This window comes from Orcinus orca, chromosome 5 (genome assembly GCF_937001465.1).
Source record: "Orcinus orca chromosome 5, mOrcOrc1.1, whole genome shotgun sequence".
In the NCBI taxonomy this organism is placed as follows: domain Eukaryota; kingdom Metazoa; phylum Chordata; class Mammalia; order Artiodactyla; family Delphinidae; genus Orcinus; species Orcinus orca.
Genome location: NC_064563.1, coordinates 35,361,817 through 35,378,926, shown reverse-complemented (window position 1 = coordinate 35,378,926; position 17,110 = coordinate 35,361,817). Strand labels below are relative to the sequence as shown.

The following is a 17,110-nucleotide window of genomic DNA, read 5'->3' as shown; positions in this document are numbered from 1 at the left end:
ACTGTCACTGTTTGCAGATAACATGATACTATACATAGAGAGTCCTAAAGATGCTACCAGAAAACTACTAGAGCTAATCAATGAATTTGGTAAAGTAGCAGGATATAAAATTAATGCACAGAAATCTCTTGCATTCCTATACACTAATGATGAAAAATCTGTAAGAGAAATTAAGGAAACACTCCCATTTACCATTGCAACAAAAAGAATAAAATACCTAAGAATAAACTTACCTAGAGATACAAAAGACCTGTATGCAGAAAACTATAAGACACTGATGAAAGAAATTAAAGATGATACAAACAGATGGAGAGATATACCATGGTCTTGGATTGGAAAAATCAACATTGTGAAAATGACTCTGCTACCCAAAGCAATCTACAGATTCAGTACAATAACTATCAAACTACCAATGGCATTTTTCACACAAGTAGAACAAAAAATTTCACAATTTGTATGGAAATGCACAAGACCCCAAAAAGCCAAAGCAATCTTGAGAAAGAAAAACGGAGCTGGAAGAATCAGGCTTCCTGACTTCAGACTATACTACAAAGCTACAGTAATCAAGACAGTATGGTTCTGGCACAAAAACAGAAATATAGATCAGTGGAACAGGATATAAAGCCCAGAGATAAACCCATGCACATATGGTCACCTTAACTTTGATAAAAGAGGCAAGAATATACAATGGAGAAAAGACAGCCTCTTCAATAAGTGGTGCTGGGCAAACTGGACAGCTACATGTAAAAGAATGAAATTAGAAAACTCCCTAACAGTGTATGCAAAATAAACTCAAAATGGATTAAAGACCTAAATGTAAGGCAGAAACTATCAAACTCTTAGAGGAAAACATAGGCAGAACACTCTATGACATAAATCACAGCAAGATCCTTTTTGACCTACCTCCTAGAGAAATGGGAATAAAACCAAAAATAAACAAATGGGACCTAATGAAACTTAAAACCTTTTGCACAGCAGAGGAAACCATAAACAAGACAAAAAGACAACCCTCAGAATGGGAGAAAATATTTGCAAGTGAAGCAACTGACAAAGGATTAATCTCCAGAATATACAAGCAGCTCATGCAGCTCAATATCAAAAAATCAAACAACCCAATCCAAAAATGGGCAGAAGGCCTAAATACACATTTCTCCAAAGAAGTTAAACAGATTGCCAACTAACACTTGAAAGGATGCTCAACATCGCTAATCATTAGAGAAATGCAAATCAAAACTACGAGGTATCACCTCACACCAGTCAGAATGGCCATCATCAAAACATCTACAAACTATAAATGCTGGAGAGGGTGTGGAGAAAAGGGAGCCCTCTTGCACTGTTAGTGGGAATGTAAACTGATACAGCCACTATAGAGAACAGTATGGAGGTTCCTTAAAAAACTAAAAATAGAACTACTTTGCAACCCAGCAATCCCACTACTGGGCATATACTCTGAGAAAATCATAATTCAAAAAGAGTCGTGTACTACAATGTTCATTGCAACACTATTTACAATAGCCAGGACATGGAAGCAACCTAAGTGTCCATCAGCAGATGAATGGATAAAGATGTGGCCCATATATACAATGGAATATTACTCAGCCATAAAAAGAAATGAAATTGAGTTATTTGTAGTGAGGTGGATGGACCTAAGTCTGTCATACAGAGTGAAGTAAGTCAGAGAAAAACAAATACCATATGCTAACACATATATATGGAATCTAAAAAAAAGAAAAAAGTGGTTCTGAAGAACCTAGGGGCAGGACAGGAATAAACATGTAGAAGTAGAGAATGGACGTGAGGATACCAGGATAGGGAAGGTTAAGCTGGGACGACGTGAGAGAGTGGCACAGACATATATACACTACCAAACTTAAAATAGCTACTGGGAAGCAGCCGCATGGCACAGGGAGATCAGCTTGGTGCTTTGTGATCACCTAGAGGAATGGGATAGGGAGGGTGGGAGGGATTCGCAAGAGGGAGGGGATATGGGGGTATATGTATTTGTATAGCTGACTCACTTTGTTATACAGCAGAAACTAACCCATCATTGTAAAGTAATTATATTCCAATAAAGATGTTAAAGGAAAAAAAAGGAGTGGTTCAGGTTACTTGCACCTTCTCATTTCCCCAGAGCTAACAATCAGCAAGGTCCCCACCTGTGCTGCTGTCTCTGCATGTTTGGCCAAGTGTTTTCATCCTCCTCCTCTCTCATTTTTCTTTTCTTCATCTCTTTGGCTATAAAACTCTGTACTTTCTTAGGATTTCATCCCAGAAATTAGTTGTCTTCCTTGGAGCTCCTAAATTTTTCCCTGAGGGACTAGATACAATTAATGTTTCCTCTTATATGGTTGAAAAAAGAGGCTTTTGGTAGAATCTCTCTGCACCTCTCCATCTAGCCAAAGGAGTGCAATTGACCCATGAGACTCAGCTGAGAAACCATTATTAGAACTCTGAGTTCAGTTAGGTCACAGAATGAATATAGAAAACTCAGTCATTTCCATATAGAGGCAAGTAAAAAATATAATGGAAATAGAAATACCATCACTGTAGCAAAAAATATATATATGTATAAGATTCCTAGGGATTAACTCGACAAGACTATAGAACTTGCAGGAAAAACATTGCAGAACTCCACAGAACTACCTAAATAAAGATTAATTTTGAATAAATACTAGACCATATGGTGCTTGTAGTTAGAATAGCCCTGTGTAACCCAGATGATCTCAATTGTCCCAGATTTATGTGCTCAGGTGTTTCTTTGATAAGGGAATGACATAGCTCTATTCCATCTATTATTGCAAGTTTAACAGTTTCTTGAAAATCTCTAAACATTTCCAGAGATGATTGAGGGGCTTATGTCCCCCTGGATCAATATCAACTACAACTATTTCTCTGCTCTCCTATTACTTGATTATTCATTTATTCATTCATCCGTTTGTTTATTCCCGGCACATTTTTTGCATGCTTACTGGGTCCTGAGCACTCCGTAGATGCCCACCAACCGTGGCTTATGGCCCCTTTGGCTCCAACCTCCATTTCCAGTCACCCTTGTCTTAGAACATAGTCTCTTTCATTGCCCAGCTGAGCACCATTAATACAAGGCTGTTTTGTGCAAGACTTCTGAGGTTCTGGAGGGTCTTAGTGGTGGATAAGTGTTGTGGGGCAGAGAAGGAGGGCAGATGTGGTGTCTGACGACAAACAGCATGAAGCAAGAAACAATGAAAAATTAAATATTATGCTTATTAAAGTTTGCGAGGAATTTCTCAGTTTATTCTTGGGTCCCACCTGCTGCTGTCTTTTGGAACTGCCTCTTCAGTCTCTCAGCATCTCTTGTGTATCATCTCCTCAGCCTCTCAGATTTCTAGACTACTTAATCCCTCTTTCCTAGCCTTTTGGAACTCAAACCTCCTCTTGTATTATAATGGAGAGAAATTTAACTCTCTCTTTTTCTCCTTCCTACTCTGCTAGTTCACATTGGGGTTTGGAGGAGGGGAGCTTTAATTTGCCTAACCAAAGAAGTCATTGAGCTATGGTTCCCCAACTCCCTACCCCATCCCCCAAAACAAGAGCACTTCTCTTCCTCCAAAAGGAATTCTTCTGATCTCCAGAGCAACCATATTTAAAGATTATTTTTTTCCTCACCACACTTGGATTTTGAAGAGATCAGGTCTCTCCCAAATTAATGAAACAAGTAGAAGATAATTCCAACTATAATCCCAATGATATTTTTTCTGAAGTTTAATAAAATTATCTTAAAGTTGGGCTTCCCTGGTGGCGCAGTGGTTGAGAGTCTGCCTGCCGATGCAGGGGACCACGGGTTCGTGCCCCGGTCTGGGAAGATTCCACATGCCGTGGAGTGGCTGGGCCCGTGAGCCATGGCCGCTGAGCCTGCGCGTCCAGAGCCTGTGCTCCGCAACGGGAGAGGCCACAACAGTGAGAGGCCCACATACTGCAAAAAAAAATTATCTTAAAGTTAATTTGGGGGGAAAAACAAGCTCAAAGAACAAGGTAAATCTTAAAAAGAAGAGTAATGATGGAGGACTAATTCTACCAAGAGTTTAATTTAAACAACCTGTATTGTTTAATGAAACAATGAGCAGACAGAGAAGTAAACCATAACACAAAGTCCAGAAACGGACCTAAATGAAATAAAAAATACCAGAAGAAAATACAGGCAACTATTTATGTAATCCTGAATTAAGTAAAGAAGGCCTTTCTAACCATGATAATGTGTGTGTTTGTGTGTGTGTATAGTTCTTACAATAAATAAATAAGAAAAAAAACAGCATGCTTTACACCATGAATGAACCTTAAAAACACTATGCTAAGTGAAAGAGGCAGACACAAAAGGCCGTGTATTATATGATTCTATCTATGTGAAATGTACAGAATAGGTGAACCCATAGTAGATTAGTGGTTGCCAGGGACTGGGGAGAGGGGACAATGAGAAATAACTGCTAACAAACATGGGAATTTCTTTTTAGAGTGATGAAATGTTCTGGAATTAGGTACTGGTGACGGTCGCACAACTTTTGAATGTGCTAATAACCACTGAATTGTATACTTAAAGGCTGAATTTTATGATACATTAATTATATCTCAGAAAAAATTTAAAGATAAATCAGTTCCACTTGGGGTATCATAAGAAAAAAAACCCAGCATGCCAATAGAGAATGATTAAAGAATGTCTTTAAAACATATTCAGTGACACTTGTTAAAGGTGGCAAGGCATACTTTATTCAGGACCATCTGGATGGGTGCAGGGACCACTGCAGCGGGATTTTCCTGTGGGGGGAGAGATTGGGCTCCACTCTGAACAAAGCATGGGCTAGTGGGAATTCATAGCCAAGGAGCAGTGTGGGGTCAGTGGATGGAAAACTACTAACAGGAAGCATCAGGGGTCAGGGGCTTGGCTGTACTGGCCCAACAGGGTTGTTGCTGAAGGCAGGCCAGGCTGTCATCACCTGGGGGTGGTAGAGTAAATCTTACCAGATATTGAGGGTGATTATATATTGAGGGTTTGGGGGTGCTGGTTAAACTGATTTAGCAGGGTTCTTGCTAAAACTAGTGTTACGGAACTCAGGTTTGGCTGCTCACCACTCAAGAGCCAATAATTCGAGAGGCAAGTGTCAGCAGAAAGAAAAGGTGCTTTAAGCAGAAAAGCTGGCAATCTGAGGAGAAGGGAGACTCGTGTCCAGAGGCCAACTCCAAAGATTCTGCTCAGCTATGACAGTTTTTAAAGGGAAAAATGGGGGGAAGACTCTCAGTGAATCATTGAGACAGGAGGTTGGGTTCTGTATCATTCCCCACTGAGTGCAGACTGGCTGACTCTCTCTTCAGATGTTATCTTGCCTACATGATCTGCCTGCACTCTTCCTTAGGGGGCTGTTGAGGGTAGAGAGCTAGTCATTCTATAACTACTTCATTCTTCACTCTTCTTTTTGTCTAGGAAAAGAATCAGCAGGTTAAACAAGACATGGTATGCATTCAGGAGAGCGTAAGTCAGGAGTTAGGTTAAATTGCCTAATGATCTCATTCCTGTAATTAGGTTCTTTTAAGGTTAAAACGGGAACAGAAGTGGGTGAACAGGAAAGGGGCAAAAGAGCTGCTTTCACCAGGTTTTACAAGGAAGTTCACAGATAGGCCTAGGAGAAGGTTCAGGAGTGTGACGAAATACTCTTTGTCAAATGTGAATTTAAAACTTTAAAAAGACAAATGACTAATAAACCTATAAAATGCAAATTAAAGTAATGAGATGGAATATGTGCTTATTTTCTTGACAAAGATGGAAAGAAAATACAAATTTCCATCATTGGGTAGGTTGCAGTCTAATGGAGATTTTCATAATATGATATTGATGAAGGGCAATTTGGCAATATATTTCAGAAGCCTTAGATTGTGTCCTTGTGATTCCATTTCTAGGACTTTATCTTGAAAAAATACTGTGTACCATTTAAAATAAAGTTGTAAAGTGGGAATTCCCTGGTGGTCTCATGCTTAGGACTCTGCTCTTTCACTGCTGAGGGCCTGGGTTCAGGGAACTAAGATCCCGCAAGCCGAGCGGCATGGCCAAAAAAAAAAAAAGAAAAGAAAAAAAGTAGTAAAGTACAGTAACAGCACAGGAAGATGTCACCACTGCTAGGGAGAAAAATTAGAATGTATAATACATAAAGCAAAACAGACCAGTAGAAGTATACACATGAAAAGGTGCAGAGATAGGTAGTTTGTAGTTTCTTGTACACCCTTATCTATATTTTGTTTAGATGTTCTTCACTGGAGGTATCTTTTATAATCAGAAAATAATAGAAAAGTTATTAAATATAATACAGTTTCAAATTGGTGATGCTTTTGGGGTGTTTTGTTTGATGAGCACAATAACAGAACTGAGATTAGAAGTTTCTTGTTTCTCCTGTTTCAAGACTAGAGATGCAGGGGAGAAGAATTGGAAGTCCTCAAAAGTTCCAAAGCCAGATTCTCACCCTCTAGTTGCCTATATGAGTGGTGTATGTAGTTTCAGAATCTAATTGATTAATTGGTAGTTTTATAACATAGACTGTACTATGGTATATTCACTCCAAGAATTTTTCTCTTCAAATCAGGTATTTTGGGCTTTACAACCAGGATCATATTGAGTGGAGTTCTTTCTGATTCTTGACTTGAATTCTGTTTCTCAGATGTAACAATTTTCTTCTCCCAATTTCCTAGACAGAATCATGAATAAACTGGAGGACAAGCAGGACCAGATGATACCATGAAGAGAAGTTTACAGGCCCTCTATTGCCAACTGTTAAGTAAGTTGATGTCACATTTCTTCTTTCCTAGAATAGATCAATGTTATTGTTTGCCCAGTGCCAGAAACTTACACACCTTCTGGAGGAAGACCAGGGTTTGGTCAGTGAAGGACAATACATTTTCCCTCTGCTTCATCTAGGTACTTGAAATATCAAGCATTAAGTCATTCTATTGCCTTGGGCTTCAGTTACTGTACATAATTACTGTAGACTTCGTTATGATAATTCTAAATTGGCATGTTAAGCACAGTCAATTTGAAAATGAGTGTCAACAACGTTATTACTCTTGGTTTTGTGGCAGAATGAAGGGGGTTCCGGTATGATCCCCTCTGGGCTCCTCATGAAGAGGGAATGGTAGGCTGTGGGATTTAGTCACATATAACCTATTACCATTCAGTGACTGTACAGCCTTTGACTTGGAATGTTTTGCATAGTTTTGCGTGTTCTTAGATAATGAGTGGTGAAAATGTGGTTTGTTTAGGTTCGGTGGTAGAATGAAGTGTTCGATCCTGATTTTCTCTGCAGGTTGTTGTGTTTTGCGTATTGTGCCACAAAGTGCCAGTTGCCATATAGGGAGTGTGTAGTCTTTGGGATTGGATTGTCACTGAATGAATGTAAAATCCAGTACCGGTTGGTGGGTTTGATGTTCAGATTGACACATTTGGGACAACAGACGTTGCTCACTCCCGGTCAAACCAAAGGCATTGAGTTGGGAAAACTTGAAATTCACCATGCTTGTCTAATTCTTGCTGAGGTAGAGGACCTATCTTTCCTAGGCTGAGTGGCTCCTTGTTAACTTTTGCCAAGGAAATAACATGAAAATAGATTGAGATGCAAATCACCAGTCAGCCCTTAGAATTTAGCAATTCAGGTTATGTTGTGCCCCCAGTGCAAAGCACTTTATCTACAGACAGCATTCTGGTTGGGTGTTTTAATTGACTCATTTTTGCTATTGAATTCTAATCCCTGAAACACAGATCACGTCAGCCTGATTTCAGCCTGATGGAACATCACCAAGAGTTATAGGGACTCTCTCATATGCTTTCTCCATGTATTCTATAGGGTTTGTTGCCTTTTTTTTTTTTAATGATAAGCTTGCTTGTCAGAGAAAAGGCTTTACGGATTGAAGAAGCAGTGTCATCAAGAAATGATTAATTCTGCCTTGATGGGATAGGGAACATTTGAAGGATAAATAGGATTTTTCACACACACACACACACACACACACACACACACACACACACACACACTCACACAGATACACCCTCAAGAAGGCAAGGCAGGTTTTACAGGCAAAAGAAACAAGAAACGAAAAAGAGCATAGTAGATTTAGAAGGCAGCAGGATGTTTGTTGAATTCACCTGTGCTGATTGTATGCCCCAGAGTGTGCATGTTATAAGGTCATATATTATCTGATAGGCATCAGAGAAGTATTCTGTGGTTTAGAGTCCAGTCTTATTCTATAACAAGTGCCCATCCTCCCAGGTCCAACATATTGGAAAGCTGAAGAGATTTTCCTCAAACACTATCTGGATAGCTGCAGAAACTAACCTTGTCTTAACACTTTTCATTGTTTGCAAGCTTGCCTAGAAACGCAAGCAACCCAAATTAGGAGGTAGGTAGTGGCCTTCAATAAACCACACTGATTACTAGGTAGCTGATTGTGGGCTGGAGCCCAGCTTTGTACACAGCTGAAAGGGTGAAGCACTTGGGCAATAGATCAATTAGTCTGACTTCAGAGAGTGGTTTTCATAAGTTCATCTGAGATGACAGGCTGTTATTTATAGCATTTTTTTTCATGAGATGAGTTAGATATTTAGTAAAGTCCTAGATAACTTAAACTCTGGCATACATACACAAACAATATCATATATGTCATTGGTCAGCCAATTGTTCACTTATGCCTGGATTAACATTGTCCACAAACAAAATGGTTTTTCAGTGTCTAAAACTGACTTGAGAACTATAGAGTCAACATAAACTTATTATGTTACTTTATGTGACTCAGCAAACTGATTTTAATTTGGCGGGGGGACAGAGTGTTCTGGTTATCTTTTGTTGCATAACAAATCACCCCAAAACTTTGTAGCTTAAAACAACAACAATCATTTATTTTGCTCATGTATCTGCAGTTTGATCGGGGTTGGCAGACTCTCTGCTCCACAGTGGCTGGGATCTGGGCTGGAATAGCTCCAAGAGCTGGGGCTTTTTTCCCTCAGGCCTTTTCACAGGACAAAGTGGGGCTTCCTCACAGCAATAGTGGCCTCAGGGTGGTCATACTTTATACATGGCACCTCACGGCTTTGAGGCCTGGGCAAAACCTACAAGGCTTCTTAAGAATTAGGCTTGGAAATCCCAGAACAATACTTCAGCCACATTGTATTGGCGGAAGAAGTCACTAAGACCAACCCTGACCCAAGGGGAGAGGGATTGGACTCCACCTCTCAAAGGCAAGAGTAGTAGAAATTTGTAATCATCTTTAGTCTACCAGAGAGTATCTGTTTAACAAGAAAAAAAGTCAAGCACTTCCTAGTGGACATGAGCCAGTCCATGAGGCTCATCAGAGAAACTCCTCCCTCTGGAGTGCCTACTGTGTTCCCAGACCTCTGCTGATCAGCTCACGTGCGCCATCTCACTCACTCCAGAGGTAAATGCACCAATATGAAGAAGTGTTAGCAATGAGTGAGTTGAGGACCGGCCGAGGGTGACCAGGTGGTGAGTGATGAGGTTGGAATTCATAGCCAGGTCTCTCGGACCTCTTTGTTCATGTCCATTTTTTTTTATCCTGCCTGGTGTCTCCACCACACACAGAAAAAATGAGCAGTGTGGCCCCTATGGCTAGACAGGGGTGGTTCTAACCCATGATGGGCAAAGTTTGCATCCTATTAGTGATGTCAGGTAAGGCTGAAAAAAAAATCCAAGCTCTTTCTGGGTCAGTACATCACAATCACCAGTCATTGAGGCTTTTGTGTGCTTGAGGGATGCAGTCATTGGCAGGCAGGGCAGTTGAGGGTTTAATATTTTACTTTTATTACAACTGACTGTCTCTGCCTTTATTTTATTTCTTGGGCTTCATCCCACAGTGCAATACTGAGTATTTCATCCTGCCAGCTTTAGCCCTTTGGGAAGGTTTAACACATTTTAAACAATACCTTGGAATGACTAAGAGCTTGAGGATGAAGGTGGTGATGAGAACCTTCATGATTATGTAAAAAACAAATGCTGCATTCGTTTTTCCTTTTTAGACCTAAGTAATAAAGTAGGTGTGAAGCTAGTGCCAGGAATATCTGGGTTTTTGAGCTGCCAACCAGTGTTCAAATCCTATCCCTACCACTTAGTCGGTAGTTTATGTTAGGTAAGTTACTTAATCTCCATGTGCCTCATATATAAAATGGAATATGACCAACATGGTATATAGAAGAACTACAGTAAATGTCTGTTCCCTTATTGGGCCTTCCTGTCTGCAAGAGAAGGATACAGCCTCTCTAGGAGCTCGGCTGTAACTGACATTTGGTTCACAAAACATTTTTACAGAATTTTTTTTTGAATTTTATTTTTTTATATAGCAGGTTCTTATTAGTTATCGATTTTATACATATTAGTATATATACTGTCAATCCCAATCTCCCAATTCATCCCACCATCACCACCACCCACCACCCGCTTTCCCCCCTTGGTGTACATACATTTGTTCTCTACATCTATGTCTCTACTTCTGCCTTGCAAACCAGTTCATCTGCACCATTTTTCTAGATTCCACATATATGCATTAATATATGATATTTGTGTTTCTCTTTCTGACTTACTTCACTCTGTATGACAGTCTCTAGGTCCATCCACGTCTCTACAAGTGACCCAACTTTGTTCCTTTTTATGGCTGAGTAATATTCCATTGTATATATGTGCCACATCTTCTTTATCCATTCGTCTGTCAATGACATTTTTACAGAATTTGATCCTTACAAACCTTATTAGGCAAGCAGGACATTAATTATCATTGATCTCATTCTACAGAGGAAGGAGTTGACACGATCAAGGCTGCCTTTCCCAGGCCATGTCACAATTTGTTTTAAAAGTAATAATGGAAAATAAGGAACATCATCACAAATGCTGAAGAACGTGACATTACTGGAGAGGCGCTGAGTCCTGAGTTGACAGATTTGGTCTTTGTCTGGGTGCTGTGTACTGGAAATTTGTTGCGTTACTTCATTTTTAAGAAGACCAAGACAATCCTTTTGAGCTCATGAACATAAGTTTTTATATACTAATATCTAATTAAGTCAAAGTTGTTTGGATACTTACTCAGAGTTAAGGAGCAATTATGTTCAGTAAGTTAAGCATTTGCTCTACACCCAGGCATCTGTATTCTTAATTCATACTCTGTATTATTGGTACATCTTTCTTGTTCTTGCATCCTCGGAATATACTGAACTGTGGTGACGGTACAAAAAGTAATCCTTTGCTCAATCCAGAGAACTGTTCATGGGTCCCTGTTACTCAGAAGGTGGAAGAGAAAGAGAACTCCTGCTGTAGATTTGGGCCCCTAACCTGTAGAATTTAGAAGGTAAAAGATATCACCTTTTTTGCCCTCTTTACCTGGCCCATGGGCATTGCGTCTGTCTCAGACTTGAATTATGCACACCCCCCAAAGTCCATATTACTCAACTCTCTAGATTCTTTCAGGCATAATGAGAAGCTGGTTGAGAATGGAGTTCATTTCTAATGGGATGATCTGCATCTCATCTGATCTCTGGAACTGGGCAGAAGCCCCTAAAAATACTTTACAGTGAGCAAAATGTCTTCGGTGCTTTTTTAGCTCTAACTAGCACTTTTTGCCAACCAGCTACCCAGTGACTTTATTCGTCCCTCCAGGCACTTCTTAAACTAGAAATATCCACATAGTAATATCTTCCACAGGGGATTAACATTTTCCCTCTCTTTTTCCTCCATGCTTATCCTTATCCCATAGTAGACCCAGAGTCCCACCATGGTACCTACCCAGACCAGCTGCCCTACTCTGGTCTGTGATCTGAAGTTCTCATGTATTCATTAGGGTAGAAAGCAATCTAAATTAATTAATGCCAAGGTATGCTTCATTGGCTAGGGAGCTTCTCCATAACTTTCAGGGATATTTGCATTTTTAAAGAAATTAATTTTACTTTCTCAAGGCAAATGCTGTGTTGGTGTCATTTTAAACCATATCGAGTATAGCAGTTTAAACAGATAAGTTTCCCAGGGCCTGTCCATTTCTCTGAATCTCCTTGAGTCAATGGTCTTGAATCTTCATTTCTCTTTCCGGCTTATCTCTTGCCTCTTTGGCCAACTTAAACCAGAAATGATCTTATTATGCCCTATTTATACCCTTATCATCACCATCCTCCTGGATTTCCATCCCTGAATAGCTAAAGTCATCTCGATTTGTTCTCTGTTTCAACCTGGATGCAGTTGGATACCAGCTCCCATGGACTCTAACTTGTTGTGAATACATTTCTCTGCATCCACATTGTCTCTGTTCAGTGAAGGGCTTCCTGTGGTCTTGCCTGAACCCTTTTAATAGTTTTCCTTCTTGCTGCCCTAATCTCAGTCCTCCTCCTTCTAATTCACCCTAACATTGCCACAGAATAGCAGCTTGTCCTCTGCTGATGATCTTTCAATGGCTTTGCATTACCAGGAACAACAGTTCTCCTAGTGTGGTCCAAGAACCTCTCAGGATCTCTGAGACCTTTTCAGGAAGTCTGTGAGGCTCTCCTTTTCCAACTACATTATCTTTTTTTTTTTTAAGAGGTGTATTTTTTTAAATTAATTTATTTATTTTGATTTTTGGCTGTGTTGGTTCTTCGTTGCTGCAGGCGGGCTTTCTCTAGTTGCGGCGAGCGGGGGCTACTCTTCGTTGCGGTGCGTGGGCTTCTTATTGCAGTGGTTTCTCTTGCTGCAGAGCACAGGCTCTAGGCGTGCAGCGTTCAGTAGTTGTGGCACGCGAACTTAGTTGCTCCGCAACATGTGGGAACTTCCCGGACCAGGACTCGAACCCATGTCCCCTGCATTAGCAGGCGGATTGTTAACCACTGCGCCACCAGGGAAGTTCTGACTGCGTTATCTTTATGGTTTATAGCCTTCAACTATATTGCAACAGATTGAATGCAGAAGGTGATGTGAGATCCAGCTAGCTCTCTTTCATAAGCCAGATATTAAGGAGATTTACAAAAATTAAAACAATGACACCCTTCTCACTATATTTTTGTTTTAGAAATTATGGTTATATTTTATTTAAAATGTTATTTGTTAACATGTAGTGAGTTTATTGTTATTTCAATGGATTAATTTTTTTGTTTCTCAGCTTTAACTTTTAGTATAGTAAATGTTAGTAGATATAACCCACATAAACAAAGGCTCTTTGTGGTCCTCAATTTTTAAGAGTATAAAGAGGTCGTGAGACCAAAATATTTGAGAACCACTGTCTTCATGGTTTGTTTTTCCTGAGAAGTGAGAGGAAGTTTTCCCTGAAATTAAGGAGGGAGAGGTGGTATGAATCATAACTGACATGGAATTTATGTCCAAACAAGAACTAAATCCAGAAATGTAAACTCTTTCCAATGTTACAGGCAGTTATAAAGATATTGCATTATGTTTGCATATGAAATGAAGAATTTTTATTTCCTCCACCACCATTGAAAGCGCTTCCCTCTCTCACTGAAGGTGCCTGGCCATAACCTCCATATGGAGTGACACTGTGGCAGCCACAGTTAAGAGCTCAGATTCTGGATTAAGACTACTTGGGTTCAAATCCTGGTTTGCCACGAATTCTTATCTAAATGATTTTCACCTCTTTCCATACAAAACATGCCAATTGAGCGTGCCTCCACTGCCAAACAGCTGTTGGACTGTCTGTCCTCCACCTCTTGCAAATCTATCACTCCGGAGGCCATGAAAGTAAAAGAGCATGCTCCATTTAGTAGCAAACAGCGAAGTGCTACCACCAGTGGCTATAATAATGGTGATGACATGTTTGGTCTCCAGTCAGCATTGTGGAAATGGGAGGCATCCATTTCATCCGAACTGCAATTCAGTATTTTAGACTGGATTACTCTGATTGGCTTTCATCGTTGTTTCTCAAACCTTGATGTACATTAGAATCACCTGGAGAGCTTTTAACAAATCCCCTTGTCCAGACCCACTGCAGATCAATTAGAATCTTTGGAAGAGGGGGTAGGGAGCATGGGGCCTGGGCATCAGGTGATTCTAATGTGCAAGCAGGGTTGAGAATCCCTGGCTTATAGCAGTGATAACCATGCAACAGAATCACCTAGAAGGTTTGTTTAAATACAGATTGCTGGGCTATCTGTGCCTGGAATTTCTGATTCAGTAGATCTGGGATGGGGACGATAATTTGTATTTCTAAATTTTCAGTGATGCTGAAGCTTTGGTCCAGGGACCACACTTTGAGAATCACTGTCTTAGACTAAAGAAGGTCTGTCCTGGAGCCAAAGATGCTTTCAGCTTCCCTGCATCACTTGAGCTGCCTAGTGGTGAAATGGATCTTGGAACAAAATCAGGGTCAGTTGGGAAGGAAGAGGAGGAGAGAAGATGTCAGGAAGAGAACCAGGAGAATCACAGTGTTGCAGGGTTAGGAACTGTTAGAACTTGACATTTTAGTTACTCCTCAGGATACACTGGAAGTTAATTTTTACTCTGTTTTAAGAAAGGCACAAGGGCTTCCCTGGTGGCGCAGTGGTTGAGGGTCCGCCTGCCCATGCAGGGGACACGGGTTCGTGCCCCAGTCCGGGAAGATCCCACATGCCGCGGAGCGGCTGGGCCCGTGAGCCATGGCTGCTGAGCCTGCGCATCCGGAGCCTGTGCTCTGAAATGGGAGAGGCCACAACAGTGAGAGGCCTGCATACCGCAAAAAAAAAAAAAAAAAAAAAAAAAAGAATTTGAGGCTGGATTTTCTTTTATTATGCAAAAATCTGCAAATGTTCTCTTAGGGAGAACAGGTCACTTTGGTTCTGAAGGTTAAGTCATTCACACAGAAAATTGAGGAGGTAACACTTTGAAGTGTGACATTAACCCAGAAAGTCTGTGCATACTGGGCCCTTAAAGGTGTCATGTTGATTTAATGTCTTTCACATTTTAAGTTGTGATTTTTTTTTTTTTTTTTTGCGGTACGCGGGCCTCTCACTGTTGTGGCCTCTCCCGTTGCGGAGCACAGGCTCCGGATGTGCAGGCTCAGCGGCCATGGCTCACGGGCCCAGCCGCTCCATGGCATGTGGGATCCTCCCAGACCAGGGCACGAACCCGTGTCCCTTGCATCGGCAGGCGGACTCTCAACCACTGCACCACCAGGGAAGCCCTAAGTTGTGATTTTTAAATTTGCATTAAGTCAACAACTCTCTTATGCAGAATAATCAAACATTAGTAAGGCATTCTCATTGTAAGCAATGTCAGTGAAGACTGAGGAATAAAATATTTTAAAGAAACTCAATTTTATGACTTTCGAGTGTATTTCATTACATAGTTGGCACGAACGTAGGTGAGGGAAGTCATGCTTACACATAGAGCTGTTGACTTATGCAAATTTAAATGTTAACTCTTTAAATGAAGAAAAGGGATTTTTTTCCCAGCAGATTCATGTTGGCTTGTAATAAATCTTCAGTGGACGTTTTCTGAACAGTTTAATCATTGCCTTTACAAATGTGATGGACACTGGAGATTCTTTAGGCTAGAATCCAAGAAGCTCCCCAAGCCTAAGCCACATTGCCTTTGCCAGCTCTCCTTTCGTGTCTCCCTCTCCTGTTCACCCATTTCCCCTTCCTTTCCTTTCGTTCGTCTCCATCACCTGACTTTCTCTTCTCTTTGCTCTTCCCCTTCAGAAGTTTCTGAAATTTTCTCCTGCAGGGCATAAATCCTTTGTCTGCTGCAGGTATCCTGACAGCTCCTCAAAAGTTAATTTCTTGTCTTTGATCTGGCTGCACCAGCATATCACTCAGGATATCAGGGTGCCCTGTGAGCTGTGGCCAGTCATATTACTCTGCCCACCCCCCCAGCGTCTTCATCAGTTTCCCCATCTATAAAAAGCTCCCTATGGCTGCCATATCAAATTAGCACAGACTTGGTGCCTTAAAACAATAGAACTTTTTTTCTCTCACAGTTATGGGGGCCAGAAGTCTGAAATCAGGGTGTCAGCAGAGGTACACTGCCCTCAAAGGCTCCAGGGGAGAATCTTTCCTTGACTCTTCTATTCTGGTGCTTCCGAGATGTTCCTTGGTTCATGGCTGCATCACTCCAAACTCTGCCTTTGTCTTCACATGGCCTTCCCTCTTATCCCTGTGTCTCTCCTGTGTGTGTCTCTTGTAAGGACACTTGTCATTGGATTTAGGGCCCACTTGGATCCAGCATGATCTCATCTCAAATATGCTTAACTTCATTACATCTGCAAAAATACTTTTTCCAAATAAGGTCTCATTAACAGGTTTCTGGGTTAGGACATAGAACTTTTGAGGGACCACCCCTCAACCAACTAGAGCACGATATTGCTATACTTCATTGAGTTGGAAATATAAGTATATTGAGCACTTAGCATAGTGCTCAGTTCAGAATACGTGCTCAGGAAGTGGTGGATGTGGGTTGAGGAGCAGGGTATGAGGAAATGGAACTAGTGAGCTTATGAGTTTATACAGCTTTTTGGAGATGTTTTCCATAAAGTGAGGGCAAGAGAGGGCTGTTGCTAGTGGTGGTTAGAGGGCTAAGTGTTTAAAAAACAGAAGCAAAAACAAACAAACAAAAACAGTGAATTGAGCTGGTGTAAAAGTTTCCAGGAAAGGTTTGCAGAAACTGAGTGCTGTAGGGCTATGAGCTTCAGGGGGTGTGAGATGCACGCTGAGGGTGAGCCCCTAGGGCAGGAGCAGCTCTAGCTGTGATTCCCGTGCTGTATATAGTTGGTGCACAAGCTATGTTTCCTGACCTTACCAATGAATGCCAGTACTGGGTACATAATTGTGCTGTGTTTGATGAGAAGAGGCAAGAATTAGATTCCCCTGAACTGTGATGAGTGAGTCTGGTTAACACTGAGCATAAGGGCTTTAATGATTTCCCTGAGATGTTCTCTCAAAGTCAGACAACTGTCTCCCCACAGGGCAGAGCCCAGGCTCTGTGCTGGCAGCTGTGGGTCTGCTAATTATAAGGTGGCTCAGGAGAGAGCCCAGAGCCCTCTGAGATGAAAAGATGCTACAGTTTACTTTGAAATTCCATGGTTAGATGAAGAAATGAGAGCATACCCACTTTCCCCAAAAGCCAGAGTCCTTGAGTCACCTAGACAAGGGACC

The 17,110-nt window shown here is 41.0% G+C and overlaps 1 protein-coding gene across 2 annotated transcripts in view; it reads left to right on the top strand.

Moving 5' to 3' along the window:
- Positions 1 to 17,110, top strand: part of TMEM108 (transmembrane protein 108) — a 373,023-nt gene that overhangs the window by 211,986 nt on the left and 143,927 nt on the right. The window contains exon 3 of one of the 2 annotated variants that reach the window (XM_004278917.2): positions 6,710 to 6,791. In XM_004278917.2, coding sequence (XP_004278965.1) covers positions 6,752 to 6,791 — 40 coding nt within the window. In that variant the 5' untranslated portion in view covers positions 6,710 to 6,751. Of the gene's footprint in view, positions 1 to 6,705; positions 6,792 to 17,110 lie in introns of both variants that reach the window. The other variant, XM_012536432.3, reaches the window with a different exon arrangement.